This window comes from Sceloporus occidentalis, unplaced genomic scaffold, assembly GCF_023333645.1.
Source record: "Sceloporus occidentalis isolate IW3139 unplaced genomic scaffold, rSceOcc1.0.p SCAF_5, whole genome shotgun sequence".
NCBI lineage: Eukaryota > Metazoa > Chordata > Lepidosauria > Squamata > Phrynosomatidae > Sceloporus > Sceloporus occidentalis.
In genome coordinates this window covers 891,114-909,001 of record NW_028316985.1, presented here as the reverse complement: position 1 = coordinate 909,001, position 17,888 = coordinate 891,114, and the positions used below count along the sequence as shown (strand labels likewise).

The 17,888-nt window shown below is 46.2% G+C and overlaps 1 protein-coding gene across 1 annotated transcript in view; it reads left to right on the top strand.

Annotated features, from left to right (window-relative positions):
• Window positions 1-17,888, top strand: part of LOC149311503 (SH3 and multiple ankyrin repeat domains protein 3-like) — a 425,035-nt gene that overhangs the window by 140,488 nt on the left and 266,659 nt on the right. Inside the window, exons 5-6 of the mRNA XM_089526562.1 lie at window positions 6,060-6,168; window positions 14,217-14,368. Of these exons, the coding sequence (XP_089382688.1) occupies window positions 6,060-6,168; window positions 14,217-14,368 (261 nt within the window). The remainder of the gene's footprint in view (window positions 1-6,059; window positions 6,169-14,216; window positions 14,369-17,888) is intronic.

Here is a 17,888-nt window from a genome sequence, read left to right as displayed (position 1 = left end):
CTGAAATGTCCCTCATTGCTTCTGGCATGGAGAACCCCAAGAGGCTGGCATAGATTGAAGCAAAGTATAGTTAAAAAGACTAATATCGATACTGAAAAGTTTAAAAAATGTTAAATAAGCAAGCCTATTAAAATGCTAATTTAAAATAGTTTTAGAAGCCTTTCTAGTGATTCCCCAAATCTCCAGATTTAGAGGACCCCAGAAGTCCTCCAGATGTTTTGGACCTCTGCTTCCAGAATCCCTGGCTGTAGACTAAGCTGGCTTCTGGGAGTTGAAGTCCAAAACACCTGGGGAAGCAAAGCTGGGGAACCACTAAACCATAGTGACGAGGATGAAAGTACAGAACCCCCGTAAAAAGATCTTCCTTTTCAAAGACCCATTTAGGCCTGTCTCAATAAAAAAGGTCTATTGACTGAAAGAAAGCAGAGGGAGCCAGGCAAGCCTCTTGTGTGAGAGAGTCCCACAGGCCAGGAGTAGCCATTGGGAAGCCCTGCCTGCCATGTCCTCAGATGGACCTGTGGAAACTGTGGGTCTAAGTTGAGAACGCCCTCCTTGCAAGGCCCTTAAGACGCTCTCGCTGGCATAGCTTAAAATCATCATCATCATCATCATCGAATCATGGCTCAGGCGTCTTCTAGCCTTGTGGCGGAGGCTGCTGGGTTTTGCTTTGTTTTTGTGCAATTTATTTTGGTGATTCTGGAGCAGAAAACTGGCCTCCAGACTAGGAGTAGACTCATTTTCTTCTCAAAGGAAGCAGTGACTACACTGTAGTAGAAATAATGCAGTTTGACGCCACTTTAAGTGCTGCGGCTCCATCCTACAGACTCCTGGGGTTTGAAGTTTTGCAAAGTCTTGAGCCTTCTCTGCCAAAGGCTACTGGCTCTACAGAAAGTCAAAATCATAGGATTTTGTAGCATGGGGCCATGGCAGTTAAAGTGGAGTCAAGCTGCATTATTTCAGCAGTGTAGATGCACCCTAATTTGAGCAAACTTCTTCTCACTGCAAGAAGGTCTTTCAAAACCTCACAGCATGCAAAGTCTATCTGCAATTTAGGGCTTCCTCTGCAAAAGAAAAAAAAAAGGTGCCTGTTGTGTTTTTGTGCAGAAAACAACATTTCCTGGATAGAAAAGAGTATTTCTCTGCAATGTTTCTGTACAGAAGGTGCTCTGGAGACTGGAGTGGTCCTCCTCCTCCTCCTCCTCCTCAGCCTCCCAGGGCAGCAGCTGGACCAAGCGGAGGCCTGGCGCTGCCCGCACTGCGGTGCCGCTCTCCTTCACTCACATCCCGCTCCCGGCTTTTATTTATGGCAGAGGACGCTGGCCTGGCACCAGCGTTGGTTGCAAAGGCTCTCAGCAGCCAAGGGCTGGAGAAAGGCCAGATGGATGGGTTCCCCAAGGCCTGGGTGCTTAGAAAAGGGCCAAGAGGGTTCCTCCTGCCTCTGGACAGGAATCCTTTCCCCAAGGTAACTCCAGCATAAGCTTTTGTACACTTGGCCTACGGAAGCTTATGCGCAGTTCACTGCGTGCATCCCAGGAAGCAGACCACATTTACAAAAGCTTATGCCACCTGAGGAAGTAGACTACATTTATTTGTTTGTTTGTGTGATTCCAACCTGTTTTGCGTAGTCTCAGGAAATTGTGTAATAATAATAATAAATAATAAAATTTTTATTTATATACCGCCCTTCCATCAGATCAGGGCGGTTTACAACAAATTAAAAACAATACATACATAGTAATCCATACAATAAGTCAATAAAAACAAAGACAGAAAAGCCCCGGATTAGCCAATCCCTTGCCAGTGTGGAGGGAGGAGGCCTAGAGGACTTCAATCAGGGAATGCGATCCCAAACAGGAAGGCCTTTAAGTCCCGTCTAAATTGGGCAGCGTGTTCCAAAGGGCCGGGGCGGCGATGGAGAATGTCCTCCTAGTAGTGGAGACATATCTCGCCCCAGGAACCCTAAGTAATTGCTGCCCAGATGTTCTGAGGGTGCGGGGCGGAATGTATGGGGAGAGGCGGTCCTTCAGGTATCCTGGGCCCAAGCCATTTAGGGCTTTATAGGTCATCACCAACACCTTATATTGCGCCCGGAAGCGAATGGGCAGCCAATGGAGATCTTTTAATACCGGTGTTATATGGCTGGCCCTGGAGGTACCAGTGACCAGCCTGGCTGCCATGTTCTGCACCATTTGTAGCTTCCGGGTTTGGTATAAGGGTTGCCCCATGTAGAGTACATTGCAGAAGTCCAGTCTCGAGGTTACCAGAGCATGTACCAAAGTTTCAAGGTCCCTCTGGGTCAGGTATGGGCGCAGCTGGCGAATAAGCCGAAGCTGATGACAGGTGCTCTTGACCGTCGCATTCACCTGAGCAGTCAGGCGAAGGGACGAGTCAAGAAGCACCCCCAGACTGCGCACGGAGTCCTTCACAGGGAGCGTGACCCCGTTCAGGACAGGTGGAACAACCGCCATTCCTGGACCAGGGGAACCTATCACGAGTACCTCCGTTTTCTCTGGATTCAGCTTGAGTCGGTTTTCCCTCATCCAGCCCATTACTGACTCCAGACAGGCCACGAGAGGAGAGACGCCATCCTCAGTCACTGCATCAGTCGGAGACATAGAGAAAACTATTTGGGTGTCATCAGCGTACTGATAACCCCGCGCCCCATGTCTCCGGATGATCTCTCCCAGCGGTTTCATGTAAATGTTAAACAGCATGGGAGACAGAATGGCTCCTTGAGGGACCCCAGTTTTAAGGGCCCTCTTGTCGGAGCACACGTCTCCCAGCTGCACCATCTGGAACCTCCCGGAGAGGTAGGATCGGAACCACTGGAGCGCAGTGCCCCCGATCCCCACCTCTTCCAGGCGCTCCAGAAGGATACCATGGTCTATGGTATCGAAAGCCGCTGAGATGTCCAAGAGCACCAGCAGGGACACGCTTCCCCTGTCGATGCCCAGACGGAGATCATCGACCAAGGCGACCATGGCCGTCTCAACCCCGTAACCCACCCGAAAGCCAGTTTGAAATGGGTCCAGATAATCCGTATCATCCAAGACCGCCTGAAGCTGGAGTGCAACCGCCCTCTCGATCACCTTCCCCAAAAATGGCAGCAGTGAAACTGGCCGGTAATTATTATGTACCAGGGGGTCGAGGGAGGGCTTTTTCAATAAAGGTTTTACAATGGCCAATTTAAGATCTGATGGAAATTGCCCATCCCTCAAGGATGTATTAATAATCCGGCGTAACAGAGAGGTCACAGCCGGTCCCCCCTGGGCTGCTAGCCACGAGGGACAGGGATCGAGAGAACAGGTTGTCTTCCGAACACTTCCGAGGATCTTGTCCACATCATCGGTACTTACCAACTCAAACTGATCCAGTTTAATGGAGTCCACAGAGGTTCTGGATGCCTCTACCCTAGGTTCTGCTTGAATGTCGGCATTAAGACCTTCGCTTATCCGAGAAGTTTTATCCACGAAGAAGTTATTAAATTGGTCACAGCAGGCCTTAGAAGGTTCAAGGATCTGGTTCAGGGCAGGAGGGAGCTGCGTTAGCTCCCTGACCACCCTGAACAACTCTGCTGGACGCGACTCCGCGGACGTGACACGAGCACCATAGAACGAGTTCTTTGCTGCTCGTATCACCTCTCCATAGTCCTCTAACAGTTGGTCTAGGAGAGCCTTGTCGTCTAAGCGAAGGTGTTTCCGCCAGCGATGCTCTAGCTGTCGCAGCTCCCGCTTCCTTGCCCGGAGATCTTCCGTATACCAGGGCTTACGTTTGGAAGCGGGTCTGAGAGGGCGCTTGGGAGCGATACTGTGTATAGCCCTCGAGAGACCGGTATTCCAGATACCAGTCAGGGCATCAACAGAGTCGCCGTCACTTCCAACCATGTATCCCTCTAGGGCTTCCTGGAACCTTTTGGGTTCCATCAGCCTTCGAGGGTGGACCATCCTAATAGGTCCACCACCCCCAGGGGGGGGATCTGGGTAGAGACCTTGATTTTCGCCTCAACCAGGAAATGATCCGTCCATGACAGGGGGGAAATGTTAGTTATTTCCGCCCACGGATTTTCCGCATCCGAACAAAAGACCAAATCGAGAGTATTACCCGCACAATGCGTTGGACCCAAAATCAGCTGGGACAGGCCCATGGCCGCCATGGTATCCATGAATTCGCGAGCTGCACCGGGTGGAACATAGCTGGCCGTGAGGGAGATGTTGAAGTCGCCCAGGACAAGTAGCCTGGGCGTCTCCAGCATCAGTTCAGCGACCAGCTGTGTCAGCTCGTTAAGGGAGTCCGCTAGCGCACGGGGTGGCCGATACACCAACAGAATCCCCAGACTGTCCCTAGCCTTCAGGGTCAGGTAAATACACTCAATATAGGACGTCTGTCGGATGTGGTTCCTGGTGAGAGACAAGGTGTTCCTATGTATCAAGGCCACACACACACCCCGCCCACCTAACCTGGGCTGGTCCTTCACCGAGAACCCGGCAGGCAGGTAACACATGGAGGAAAACAGAGCTAAAATATTTGTACTCTCCATAGGATAACTCATTGTTACCATTGTTCTTCCTTGCATGGGAGGATGAAATAATGGAGGGTTAACATCCCTGGCCCTGTCTATTCATTTGCTGAGTTGGAGGGTCTGAATCCACAAATTTCAATGCTTCAATAGGGAAAAAGCCATCAGATGGCGAACCCAATTGCTTTATACTCTTTTGACTGGTTTTAATAGTTCTGTTTTCACTTGTCAAATGGTTTAATTTGCTTTTAGTGTCTCTAAATGTGTTGTTACTGTTGTATTGTTTTCACACCGGTTGAATAAATTTTACTGTAAGCATGGCATGATGTATTGGACAGACATACAGGTCGAATATCCCTCATTTGGGATCCTGAAATCCAAAATATATCCCAAAATTGTCCAGATGGGCGGCTGAGACAGTGGCACCATTCTGATGGTTCAGTCTGCGCCAACTTTGCTTCATGCACAGCATGGTTTAAAATATGATGTAATTTTTTTTAAAACTTCAGGCTGTGTGTATAAGGTACAAATAAATGTTTAGACTTGGGTCCCATCTCTAAGATATCTCATTATGTACATGCAAAGACTCCAAAATCCCAAACGCTTCTGGTCCCAAGCATTTCGAATAAAGGAGGCTCAACTTGTATATTGCTTAATAGGTATCCTTTAAAACAAGAAGTGGTTTAAAGATGTGTCTGCAATTCAATGCCAAGAGTGTTATTCTAGAGCAGAAGTGGGCAACTGCGGAAAGGGCTGGGACAGTTTTCGCTATTTCACATGTGACCAGCGCACTTCTCTTTGCGCACCCCTGTTATAAAGTAAAGATTAACTGTTCTTGCAGCTTTAATTTTCCACTGGCTAATTTTTGAAAAATTTAATTGATTGATTGATTGATTGAGAAAGGAATCGGTGCGTGGAAATGTTTCTTTTCCTTAATGTTTTAAGTCCTAGCACATTTGTCTGGCTGTGACAGTTTCATGCAGAATCATTAGCATCAGCATTGAAATTTCCAGGCTCTGTCCTGGGCTGCGTCTGCACTGCAGAAATAATGCAGTTTGACCCCGCTTTAACTTTTCTGGTTCAGTGCGGTGGAATCCTGGGATTTGTAGTTTGGTGTCACACCAAGACTGTCTTTAAAAGAGAAGGCTAAATATCTGACAAAACTACAAATTGCAGAATTGAATAGCATTGAGCCATAGCAGGTTTGATTCCCAGCTCGGCCGTGAAACCCACTGGGGAACCATGGGCAAGAAGTCACACACTCTCAGCCTCAGGAAGGCAATGTGGTAAACCTCCTCTGAACAAACCTTGCCAAGAAAACCCTATTATAGGGTCGTCACCACAAGTGGGAAATGACTTGGAGGCACACAGCACACGCGCACAGTTAAAGTGGTGTCAAACTGCGTTAATCCTGCAGTGCGAATGCCGTCTTGGACACCCGGACTGTGGCATCATGAGTCTGGTTTTAAAACTCCCGCAGGCTGGTGGTATTCTGAGGCTCTTAACGGGGAATGTTTTCTTCTTCTTCTTCTTCTGGCTGCAGGGGAATCTGAAGAAGTTCATGGAGTATGTGCAGACCCTGAATGTGGAGAAGGTCAGCCGGTTGCTGGAGAAGGGCCTGGACCCCAATTTCCATGATCCAGACTCTGGAGGTGAGGAGACCTTTGCCCAGGAAGGGCTTTGCTGATGGGCAGCCAGAGCTGGTCAAGATGGGGCATCCCTTGGAAGAGAAAGGAAGCCAGCTACATCCATGGATTATTATTATTTTTATCATTCAACCGTCCATGGATTGAAAATACTCCAAAAATCTATAAATTCCAAAAAGCAAACTTTGATTTTGCCAATTTATGTAAGGGGACACCGTGTCGCTGTGCCGTTGTACTTAATGGGATTTAAGCATCCATGGATTTTGGTATCCATGGAAGGTCCACAGCAGATACTACAGGCCCAATGTGGTAAATAATAATAATAATAATAATAATAATAATAATAATAATATATCCTAGTGTATATAATGGGACTTGAGCATCCACAGATTTTGGTATCCATGCCAAACCCCAGCAGATAAGCAGATATCAAGGGCCCATTGTAACAACATTATCAACAACAACAACAACTCCATTGTGTATAATGGGACTTGAGCATCCACAGAGGTCTTGGAACCAAAACCCAGAGAATACCAAAGGCCCACTGTAATAATAATAATAACAACAATAACAACAGCAACAACAATGCCCCATTGTATATCATGGGACTTGAACATCCATGGATTTTGGTATCTATGGGGGTTCCTGGAACCAAACCCCAGCGGATACTAAGGACCCTCTGGACTGGCAGAGAGGGGATGCTTTGGAGCAGCAGCACTAAAGCAGCAGTTAGGGATGGAGAGGATATTGAGCAATATACAAAACAGTCTTTTTTTGTGTGTATGTATAAATTTTTATTGAGTTTCATATGATAAAAAAATAGAAAAAACCCTTAATTACGTGTACATTATTTTGCTCTTTATGTTGACCATTCCCCCTCCCATATCCTTCCTCTGCTTCAGGAACATGTAGTGAGATATTAAGCCTTCTCTGTCAGAGAGCTCTGGTGCTACAACAAACTACAAATCCCAGGGTTCCATAGGATGGAGCCATGGCAGTTAATCGTAGTGTCATGGGCATCTTTCGGGAGTGTTGTAGTTGTATATCCTGTGTATTCAATGGGAGGCTGCACTCGATGGCCTTTATGGTCCCTTCCTTGAGTCTGTGTTCCTTGAGAAAACCACAACTGCCCTGAGTTTGCAAGACCTGAGCAGGGCTGTTGCTGGCAGAGTGACTTGGGGTCCCTCGTTCGTGGGGTCACCAGGGTTGCTGCCACTCTGCAGAAGTAACACACTTTGACACTTCTTTGATTACCATAATAATAATAATAATAATAATAATAATAAGTTTTATTTATAAACCGCTTTTCCGCAGTGATCAAAGCGGTGTACAGATAGAAATTGCAATAACAAAATACAAAATACAGACTAAAAATTGCAATATATAAATAAAACTTCAATAAAAACATTAACATTATACAAATTAAAACCATTACATCAAATCCAAGCCAGCTGAGTGCTGTCGATAACACAGTACATATAGGGGAGTCACATGATATCAAGGAGCATCTGGGAAGGCTTGCCGAAACAAGAAGGTCTTGAGTCTCTTTTTAAAGAGATCCAGGGAGGTGGTGAAGCGGAGCTCATCGGGAAAAGTGTTCCAGATCCTAGGGGCCGAGATGGAAAAGGCCCTTTGCGAGGTGGACACATATCTCGCCATCGGGATCCTCAACAAATTCTTCTCGGCTGACCTAAGTGTGCGGGGCGGTCCTCCAAGTACCCTGGACCCAAACTTCATGGCTCCAAGTTGTAGAATCCTGGGATCTGTAGTTTGTTGTAGCACCAGAACACTCTGAAGAAGAAAACCAAATATCTCAGAAAAGTAAAAATCCCATAATTCTGTAGCATTGAGCCACGGTACTTAAAGCATGGTAGTTACACTTTTATAGCATGCTCTTCTTTGCTAATATCTCCCTCAAAGCAAACAACTAATTTCATGAATCTAGTTTAGTTTCTCCAGCAGGTAGCCGTCTGGACCTTGACCTCCTTTGGGCAAAGTGGCTCCTTCTAGGCCTAAATTGACCCAGAGAGGGCTGAATACACAAAATTGCCCCCCCCTCCACCGAAGGATGCTGGGCTTGTGTGTGTGTGTGTGTGTGTGTGTGTGGTTTTGGAACAACTTTTGAAAAACAAAATCAGATCGAACATAGATCAGAATGGTGAATGTAGTCAAGAAATCAGAAGAAGACAAGGAACGGGAAGATCAGTCATGAAAGAACTAGACAAGATCCTAAAAAACAAAGATATACAACTGAGCGCAAAAGTGAGGAATGCCAAGCCATTGCATTCCTTATTGCCATGAACAGATGGATGCAAGAGCTGGACAGAGAAGAAAGTGGATAAAGGGAAAGTCAACTCTTTTGAGGTGTGAAGAGCACCAAGGATGCCCTGGACAGCCAAAAAGACAACCAAGTGAGTCCTTGAGCAGATCAAGACGGAAATCTCCCTGGAAGAAGCCACGAGGATTGAGTTGAGGCTGTGCTACTTCAGCATGAATTATTAGGAAAGACAATAATGCTAGGAATCATAGAATTGTAGACCTGGAAGAGACCGCAAGGGCCCTGATCCAGTCCAACTCCTTTATTCTGCCATGCAGGAACTCTCAATCAAAGCATCCCCATTGACAGATGGCCATCCAGCCTCTGCTTAAAGACCTCCAAGGAAAGGTGGAAGACTGCAGAAAGAGAGGAAGGCCAGATGGATGGACTCTATTAAGGTGGTCATGGGCATGAATCTGCAACGCTTAAGCAGAGCAGTGGAGGCTAGAGAGTCTTGGAAACGTCTTATCCGCAGGGTCGCCATGAGTCGGGGATGACTCCAGGGCATTTAACAACAACAAAGAGGATATTTGGTTTTCCAGTATAGTCCCCTAATGCCCATGAAGCAATCCAGTAAGGGCTAACAATCAGACTGGGGCCTCTGTGAAATGGTGACACTTACAGTCCTCCGCTTCCCCAACCATGAACAGAATACATCCTTTGCACAGTGGCCAAAAAAAGTACAACCACAGGTGAAAGCTGAGGTTCACAGGATAGTATGATTCCATCCCTGATTTAAAATTCCCTAAAAAGACATCTCCATGTTAGTTTGCATCACTAGGCAAGGGGACCTTGTAGCACCTTTGAGACTGAGTGAGAGACAGAAGGAAGCTGGCAGTGTGCACTTTCTTTGAGCCTAGTTCCTCAGATGCATGGAGCGCATGGTCCAGGGACAGATCTCTATAAGCAAGCTGAGTGTGCGAAGGGTAATGGAAATGCAAAAGTTGTGGGCAAAAGCAGGAGAAGGATGTCTTTGTCCCCCAATGCCCACAGTTAAAAAATGAACTGTCACCTCATCGCCATACCTCCAAGAAGGAAAATATCCCACCCCTCTTCCCTTTCTCCTTGAGTGCAAACTAGTACTTTGGCAACTTTGAAGTTTCCATTTGCAGCAATGGAAGCAAGTTGAAGACAAAGAGGGAAAGTGTGAGGCAAGGAGAGAAGCCAGGAAACCTTTTAAAGGCAGCTGAAAAGGTGGGATAACAGAGGATTAATTGGGACTGCCAGATCAGGGCAATGAGAGGGTATGTTATGCATCCTCATGTGCAAAGATGTGCAAAGGCCAGGGTTCCTAGTACTGTAGGAGAAGCTGGGCTTTTTGGGGGTCCAGAACTGATGGTCAGGAGGCAGCAAGGCCAGGGTTTTCTTAAGCCAAAGGAAAAGGGGGAATGGTCCACAATGTTGCCAAGGGGCTTGGCAAGGGTTGAGAGCTGCAGGAAAAACAAGAGGAGAAAAGTAGAAATTCATTCATTCCGTGGAAAGCTTTGAAGTTCAGGAGGAGGGATTCCTGCCGAACGCGGAAGGAGTGGGGAAGCCAGGCAAAGGAGTCGGAGGGGGGGAGTTTCATCAGCAATTACCACGTTCTTATGAAACTTTAGTTAGCAGTTTAAGGACATGAAATGCGCTGCGTATCATTTAAATTAGTGGTTCGCTCCTCTAATAGTGCTCCCAGCCTGGAACGTTTGTGAAGTCGAGCTGTATCAGTTCTCTCCTTTTTTATTCAAACAATAATTAATTACAAAGATACACAGGGCTGGAAACGGAGAGGAACGCCATGCTTCCGGAGGCAACGCTTGTCAGCCGCTTTTGCCACAGGAGCCGGGTAGAATAAGAAGAGCTGGAAATAGAAATCACCCATGTTTTCTTAGTTAGGATTGGAAAGGAATTGAAGTCCCTGACCTCCTGGTTCAGAAATAGGAGAAACATCCCTTCCCCATAAGTGGTACCTCTTGGATGTGCCAGATTGCAATACCCATCACTCCCAACCCAGAATGCAGCCTCCGAGGAGCTTCTTGGACACTGAATGTGGCCCTGGGGGTGAAAGAGGCATCCTCATATCTGGTTTTAAAAAGTCCTGCTGCCCCATTCAGACCCCAGAGCCTTCCTTTGTCATGCAAAACATCCTCAAAGTGGTCCCTGAAGAAGATCCCAACACCTTGTGTGATGGGTCTTTCTGTCGCCCCTTCCCTGCTTCTGCCTCAGCTGGATGGGACCCCTTGAGACCAGCTTAAATGAGCTAAGTTGCTATCAGCTACTGAATTGCCCCTGTCCTTTTCCTAGTAACTCAGTAGGAAGTTACTTTGGGGTTGCCTTCTGTCCCTGATGCTGCAGAGACTTTCCTCCCATCTCCAGCCTTGGCGGGGAGATGAAAAACTGAGTAAAGGGGCATGAAAGAGTGTGTATGAGAGAAAGAAAAGAGTTTTATTCCAAGTAGGGACTCTTGATAACACCTTTCCCCTGGGTAGATTTAGCAGTTACAAGATACAAACAGAGTTGGTCATTCCAGCCAAATCAAAAAGATAATCAAAAGATTATCAAGAGATAATCAAAAAGTCTGGAAACCATGTCCTATGAGGAACGACTGAGGGAGCTGGGGATGTTTAGCCTGGAGAAAAGAAGGTTAAGAGGTGATATGATAATAGCGCTGTTTAAATATTTGAAGGGATGTCATATTGAGGAGGGAACAAGCTTGTTTTCTGTAGCTCCAGAGAACAGAATCCGGAACAATGGATGCAAGTTACAGGAAAAGAGATTCCAGCTCAACATTAGGAGGAACTTCCTGAGAGTAAGGGCTGTTCGACAGTGGAATGCACTCCTTCCTCGGAGGGTGATAGAGTCTCCTTCCTTGGAGGTCTTTAAGCAGAGGCTGGATGGCCATCTGTCAGGGATGCTTTGATTTGGATTTCCTGCATGGCAGAAGAGGGGGGTTGGACTGGATCAGGGCCCTTGCAGTCTCTTCCAACTCTATGATTCTATGATTCTATGACCCTAACGCAGCTAGCTAATACGTTCCCTAATGCTGCTCACAGAACAGATGGGATTTGTTGTCTTTGGCGTTCATGGGAGCTTCGACTCCGTGGTCCAGCTCCACCAGCCTCCTCTCATGGAACCCCTGTTCCAGATGTTCCTTTGTTTATAGACAGACAGACGGATAGATAGATAAACTTATTATGATCAACTGATCAAACATATTCATTTGTTTAAAAACTTCTCTTCATGGTCCTTCCCCATCGTATTGGACAACTGTTATCTCGCTGACCATCATTAAAATGTAATTGTCTCTCCTCCTTCATTTAGACCTTTGTTATCTGGGGAGAAGGCTCTGATAAAATGCAAGGACTTCCATTTATCATACTCTGTGTATGAAAAGGACAATTAAAGGCTTTGGCCAGCCATAAATATTCTGGACCTATATGTATTGTTCTAGATAGACTCTAACTCCAGGAAAGCGTTACCAAATACAGGTTGAGTCTCCCTTACCTGGGATTCAGGAATCCAAAATACCCCAAAATTGCCCCAAAGAGTGGCTGAGATAGTGACCCTTTTGCTTTCTGATGGCTTTGCTTATGCAAACTTTGTTTCATGCACAACATTATTAAAAATACTGTGTATAAATTTACCTTCAGGCTGGCTATGTGTATAAGGTGTATATGAAGCTTAGATGAATTTCATGTTTAGACGGGGGTCCCATCTCCAAGATATCGCATTATGTATATGCAAATATTATAAAATCCTTAAAAATCCCAAATGCTTCTGGTCCCAGGCATTTCAGATAAGGGAGACTCAACTTGTTTTGAAAAACAGCGCCAAGGGGCAGTGGGAATCCATGCCTTGCGAGTTTGACAACCAGGAGGTAGCTATTAGCAAGTTTATGTTCGACTGAAATAGCCAGTGAAAGTATTGATTTCAGTTCACTTGGCCATGCATTTCTCTGCAAAATTAACATATCATCCGCATTCATCAATTACACGGAGCTTACGTTTCTGCCTTTACGAAGAGCCTGCATCTAACATTGCAGGGTTTGGGGGCATTTTGTTCAGTCTGTGTAAGAGGAAAAGCCCAAAGAAGCGACAACCCTTATAAAAAGGGACGCCTGGCAGCCCTACCGGGGTGTAGCTATGGCAGAGAGGGCAAAATTAGAACACGGGCCCCGAAGAAGGGTTCTGCTTTCCACCCCTCATGTCATTTTCCTTCATTTCGGCAATTTCAGACAGTGCAAAGAGTGGGCCATTGGAACTCTTTCACACCTGGAACTCTTCTCTTGGCTATGTTTGCATTTCCTTCTCTACCAAATATCATTTCATAAATGAGAGCCAGCGTGGTGGAGCCGTTTGAGCATTGGACTACAACTCTGGAGATCACGGTTCGAATGCCGCTCGGCCATAGAAACCCATTGGGTGACTTTGGGTGAGTCACACACTCTCAGCTCCAGAAAACCCCATGATAGGTTTGTCTTAGGGTCTTGATAAGTCAGAAATGACTTGAAGGCACCCCCACCAACAAGAAATTGGCTCTTCCTTGGATTTCACCCAGCCATGAAGGAAGATTGTTAACAGGCGGATGATCCTTTTGGATTACAGAGAAATGTCTGTGTTTCCAAAACATTTCAAGGATCCCTTGAAGGTCTGTCAGAGTTTCACAAAACGCCAAGCTTCTGCAGACGGAGGGGCTACATGGATTGCTGGTGCGGATGCCGTTTTTTGAGACTGTTAGCATTTGGGGACAGAAAATTTGCATTCTTTATGAAAAAATAGCATTCCCCCCCCCCCCCCCCACAAAGTAAATGCTTTTTCTGCACAGAATAGCCTGTGAAATTTGTGTGCAGAGTAAATCCCAAACTACAACATTTTCTGTGTAGGAAACAGCATCTTCTGTGCAGAAAATAATATTTCTACACAGAAAAAGATGACATTTCTGTCCCGAAAAGGCTGCTTCCTGTGCAGAAAATGTTTCCTGCTTCCAATAAATAAATTGGTGTGAATTTTGTGGACAATAAACCTTGAGGAGTGAAGATTGCCATCAGGTCCAGCTGCCTCTTACCAAAGTGAGAAATGCGTTTTGATGCTGGGTTTTTTAACCATCTTCCTAATAGAGCAGGCCCTTGCTGTTTGCTGGGCTTTGCTTCCAGGAGCCCTTGAGGATGCCAGAAATCTAGTAAAATGTTGTCCCTTATATAAAACGGCAAAATCAAGGTTTACTTTTTGGATTGTATATATTTTTGGAATATTTTCAAGCCTTGGCTGCTTGAATCTGTGTCCCAGTTTGGCCCAAATGGCTTCAGGTGTTTTTAGGACATAAAGCAAGGGGTTCCCAGGGGAGATCTCTTTGCCCCTGGAAAGCATGGATGTCATTTGCAGTGTGGTATGAAAGCCACTGAATGTTTGATCAATGCGTCATGAGAACAAGGTTCAAGTTCCACTCGGCCACAGAGGATCCCTGGGTGAGCTTGGGCACATTACACTCCCTCCGCTTTATTACCCTTCCAAGACTGAGCCCACCTTCTGTTGTTCTAAGCATGCCAGTGGCAGGAAACACCTCTTGTGGCTTTTGAGAGATGGAGATGTAGAAAGCGACGTATGTGGCTGGTTTTGGCCAAATTCTGACGTATTTGGCATGGGGAAGAAGCAAAGGAAGGGCCACGGAGGGGGTGGGCTGCTGCCTGTGGCCCATGAAAAAGGGGTTGGGGACCCAAAGGGCCTGTTTCTGAATATGATGCTGAGATCTCTGCCTGCTCCAGAATGCCCCCTGACCATGGCTGTCCAGCTGGAGTACTCCGTCGAAGTGATCAAAGCCCTGAAGAATGGCGGCGCTCACCTGGACTTCCGGACGCGGGAGGGGATGACGGCACTCCACAAAGCTGTCCGGTGCCGAAATCACACTGCCCTGATGGTGAGTCCCTCATTTCCTCCATTTTTAATTTCCTCTGACCTTGGTTTCCCCCAAAATTCACCTAACAAGAGCCGAGCCAGAGCCAGCCTCTCACTTTTGCATTTACCCTTCATCTCCTCTGCCTTCTCTCTGGGGCTTAGCTACCCACTTCTGTGCCATTCAGTGCCGTGTGGCTACATTTCAAAGGACCACAGCTGGTTGATTTGCTGCTTCTGGATAAATTTTGGAAGATGTGGAGGGGGGGGGGGGGAGGAAAGACAGGAACATTACTCAGTAACTGAGCCCCTCAAAGAGACCAGGGTTGCCAAGTTTGCATAAGTCAAAGCCAACTTGACAACACACTGGCAACAAAGACACATCCCAGCAAATGGAAGAAGGAGGTTGTCTTGAGCTCGGTTCTTGTCTCACTTGCTTCTCCTTTCCTTGTGGAACAAGGGTGGGATTCAGGAGGCCCTCGAGAGGTTCTCAGACTGCAAGTCCCAGCAGCCCTATATGCAGCATAGCCAGGGTCTAGCAACACTTTGAGTTGCGGTCCAACAGCATCTGGAAAACGTCACAATTCTCAATCCTGTTGACCATATGCCTTGCCCTAGGTGCCCACTGCCCACGCTGCTTAGACTCCTGAACCAAACCTCTTGGCCCCCATAGTTTTTTGTGGGGTTTTCAGGCTCTGTGGCCATGTTCTAGAAGAGTTTCTTCCTGAGGTTTCTCCAGCATCTGTGGCTGGCATCTTCAGAGAATGCTTGCCTGGAAAGGAGTTGGGTCTGTATATACTGTGTGACCTGGAAAGGCAGGAGTGATTTGCAGTGTATTGTTCTGTTGCTAATGGCAGGCCTCAGGATGGGAGGGTCTGCAAAAGAGGATTTGTACCTGCTTGATTTACACATGCAAATCACTCCTGCCTTTCCAGGTCACACAGTATATACACATACATACATACATACATCCAAGTCCTTCCCAGGCAAGCATTCTCTGAAGATGCCAGCAAAACCTCAGGAAGAAACTCTTCTAGAACATGGCCACATAGCCTGAAAACCCCACAAAAAACCTATGGATGCTGGCCATGAAAGCCTTTGCCTTCTCCTTGGCCCCCTTTCCCTCTGCATTTCCATATCCTGGAAAGCTCAGTAGGTTCTTCCTCTTGTTGCTGGCCTCATGTCTTTGGTGCTTTCCTCCTCATCCGATTCCTCTCTCCAGGAAGGAAAAAGGAGGCTGCTTGGGTTTCTTTTGAGAGAACAGCCAATTTGCACAGGGTTCGCGGCTGCAGTCCATTGTGCAAGCAGACTCCGGCATTTTCCTTGTGACATGTTTCTTGCATTTACAATATAAAATGTCCCCATTCTGGGAAAATTTAGAAGTCAACACATAGATTTCTAAACGTTTGCTTGACATTGTGGCACAAACCCTCCTGATTTGCAAGTAGTTCCATGCATTGTCATATACCTGCAATAGAACGGTTTAACATTCAGATCCTAGTGAACTGTTGTGCAGGACTGAAGTAATAATAACTCCAAAATGAACTCAGAAGAGTATCTACCCATGAAGACCCTTGTGGCCCCTTCAAGCTCTGAGATTCTAGGATTGATTAGCAATGGAAATGGACTACATTTCTTACCATTTGGCCGTTTTAGAAACTGTTTGTCCGTATTTTGTTTGTTTATTTTATTAGAGAATGCTAGCTTTGAGTGTTGAACTAGGACTCCATCTGCTGCCACACTTCAGAATTAATGCAGTTAGACATTCCATGCTATGGAAACGTGGGACTTGGGGTTTGTTATGGCACCAGAACTCTCTGACAGAGAATGCTAAATCTCTCACAAAACTAAAAATCCCACGATTCCATAACAGTGAGCCATGGCAGCTAAAGCGGTGTCAAAATGCATCAATTCTGCAGTGTAGTGGCAGCCCCAGGAGACCCGGATCTGAATCGTCACTCAGCCCTGAAACACACTAAGTTACCTTGGACAAGTTACTGTATATACGCGTCTATAAGTCTAAAATGTTATGCCTAAAAATTGACTCCAAAATCCCAGGTTGACTTATTTATGGGTCACTATGGAAATGTGATAGCAGCGGTTTCAGATTTGCCCATGCGCTGCAGAGAGAGTTTATTCCTCTCTGGAGCCAAGCAGAAGGAGTCCTGGGTGATGGACTGATATTGCTGTTTGTTTAAGTGTCTGTCCGGCTCAAACAAAAGCTGAAACAACAAAGAAAAGACTAAATGAGAGTCTCTCTCTTGCCATACGCACCGAAGGAGCCTCCAAGTTTTACATGGGTCATGGCAAAATCATAATTTGGCCCCAAAACCTTAATACATGAGTTCGATTCATAGTTGAGGATATACAGTGCACTCTCTCAGCCTCAGAGGAAGGCAAAGGCAAACGCATACTGAGCAAATGTGGCTTAGAAAATTCAACGATGGGGTTGCCTTACTTTGGGTCGCCGTAAATTGGAAACCACTTGGAGGCACCTAACAATATATTTTTTAAAGGGGGGAAACCCAAGAATGTCTTGAAGTCGCAGCTCAGATTTCCCCAAAGACTGCCAAATTGAACAAACTGATGAAGAAGAAACAATCACTGTTCTCCCATTCTTGAAAGTATAAAACCCAGCTGTTGCTCAGGACGGTTTCGCTCCTTCGGGCAAATGCACTGGTTCCTCGATGGTTTGAAAATGAATGGAAGTGAGGAGCGACGCAGGAGGGGACCGAAGGGCATTTGTTAAGAGACACAGCTTGGAAGAAGACTGTCTGGACACCTGAGACAAGTCCCGGAGGGAAAGGGGCCAGCTGCAAAATGCTTGGCACTGTGGGCTCTCATCGGGGGAAATTCGTTTCTGCAGACACGCATATGGCTTGTCTCCACAGAATAACAGCATTTCTTTGCCAGCTCTCAAACTAGCAGGGCCCCAAAGTGATGTGAAATAGGCAAAAGCATTTAAAACATTACATACATAAAGGAAAATGATGGCGGGTTCCTGCCTGGCAGAATGGGGTTGGACTGCATGGCCTTTGCGGTCTCTTCCAACCCTTTTGATTCTGTGAAAACATTTTAAGACAGACTGGAAGCTCGCTTTATAAATAGTTTTGAAACCAAATGTTCTTCTGTGCAGAAGGCATGTTGCTTTGAGCAAAATGCAATGATCGCTGTAGGTTTATTCATTTATTTTGGTATAGAAAACACCTGCAGAAAAACCAGACGTGGCTTTTCTGTGCAGGAATCCACACCTTTGTGCAAACTGCATAAATATTATGCGACTCATGCAAGTTTGTGTAATTTGTGCAAATGATGACATTCCTGCAGAGAAGGCCAGCATGGCATTTTCTGGAATGGGTTTACAGTACAAACCCTTCACAAAACAATATTGCTGCCCAGGAATCAGTGCATTTTGTGCAAATGAATTTCCCCCGACAAGAGTCCCAAAACAGTCCTCCAAAGTTGTATAGAAACTCTCAGGTTCCCATGGAGTGGGAGAAAAGTGCAGAAGCTATTTATCCTCACATGAAGGAATGAAATAACTG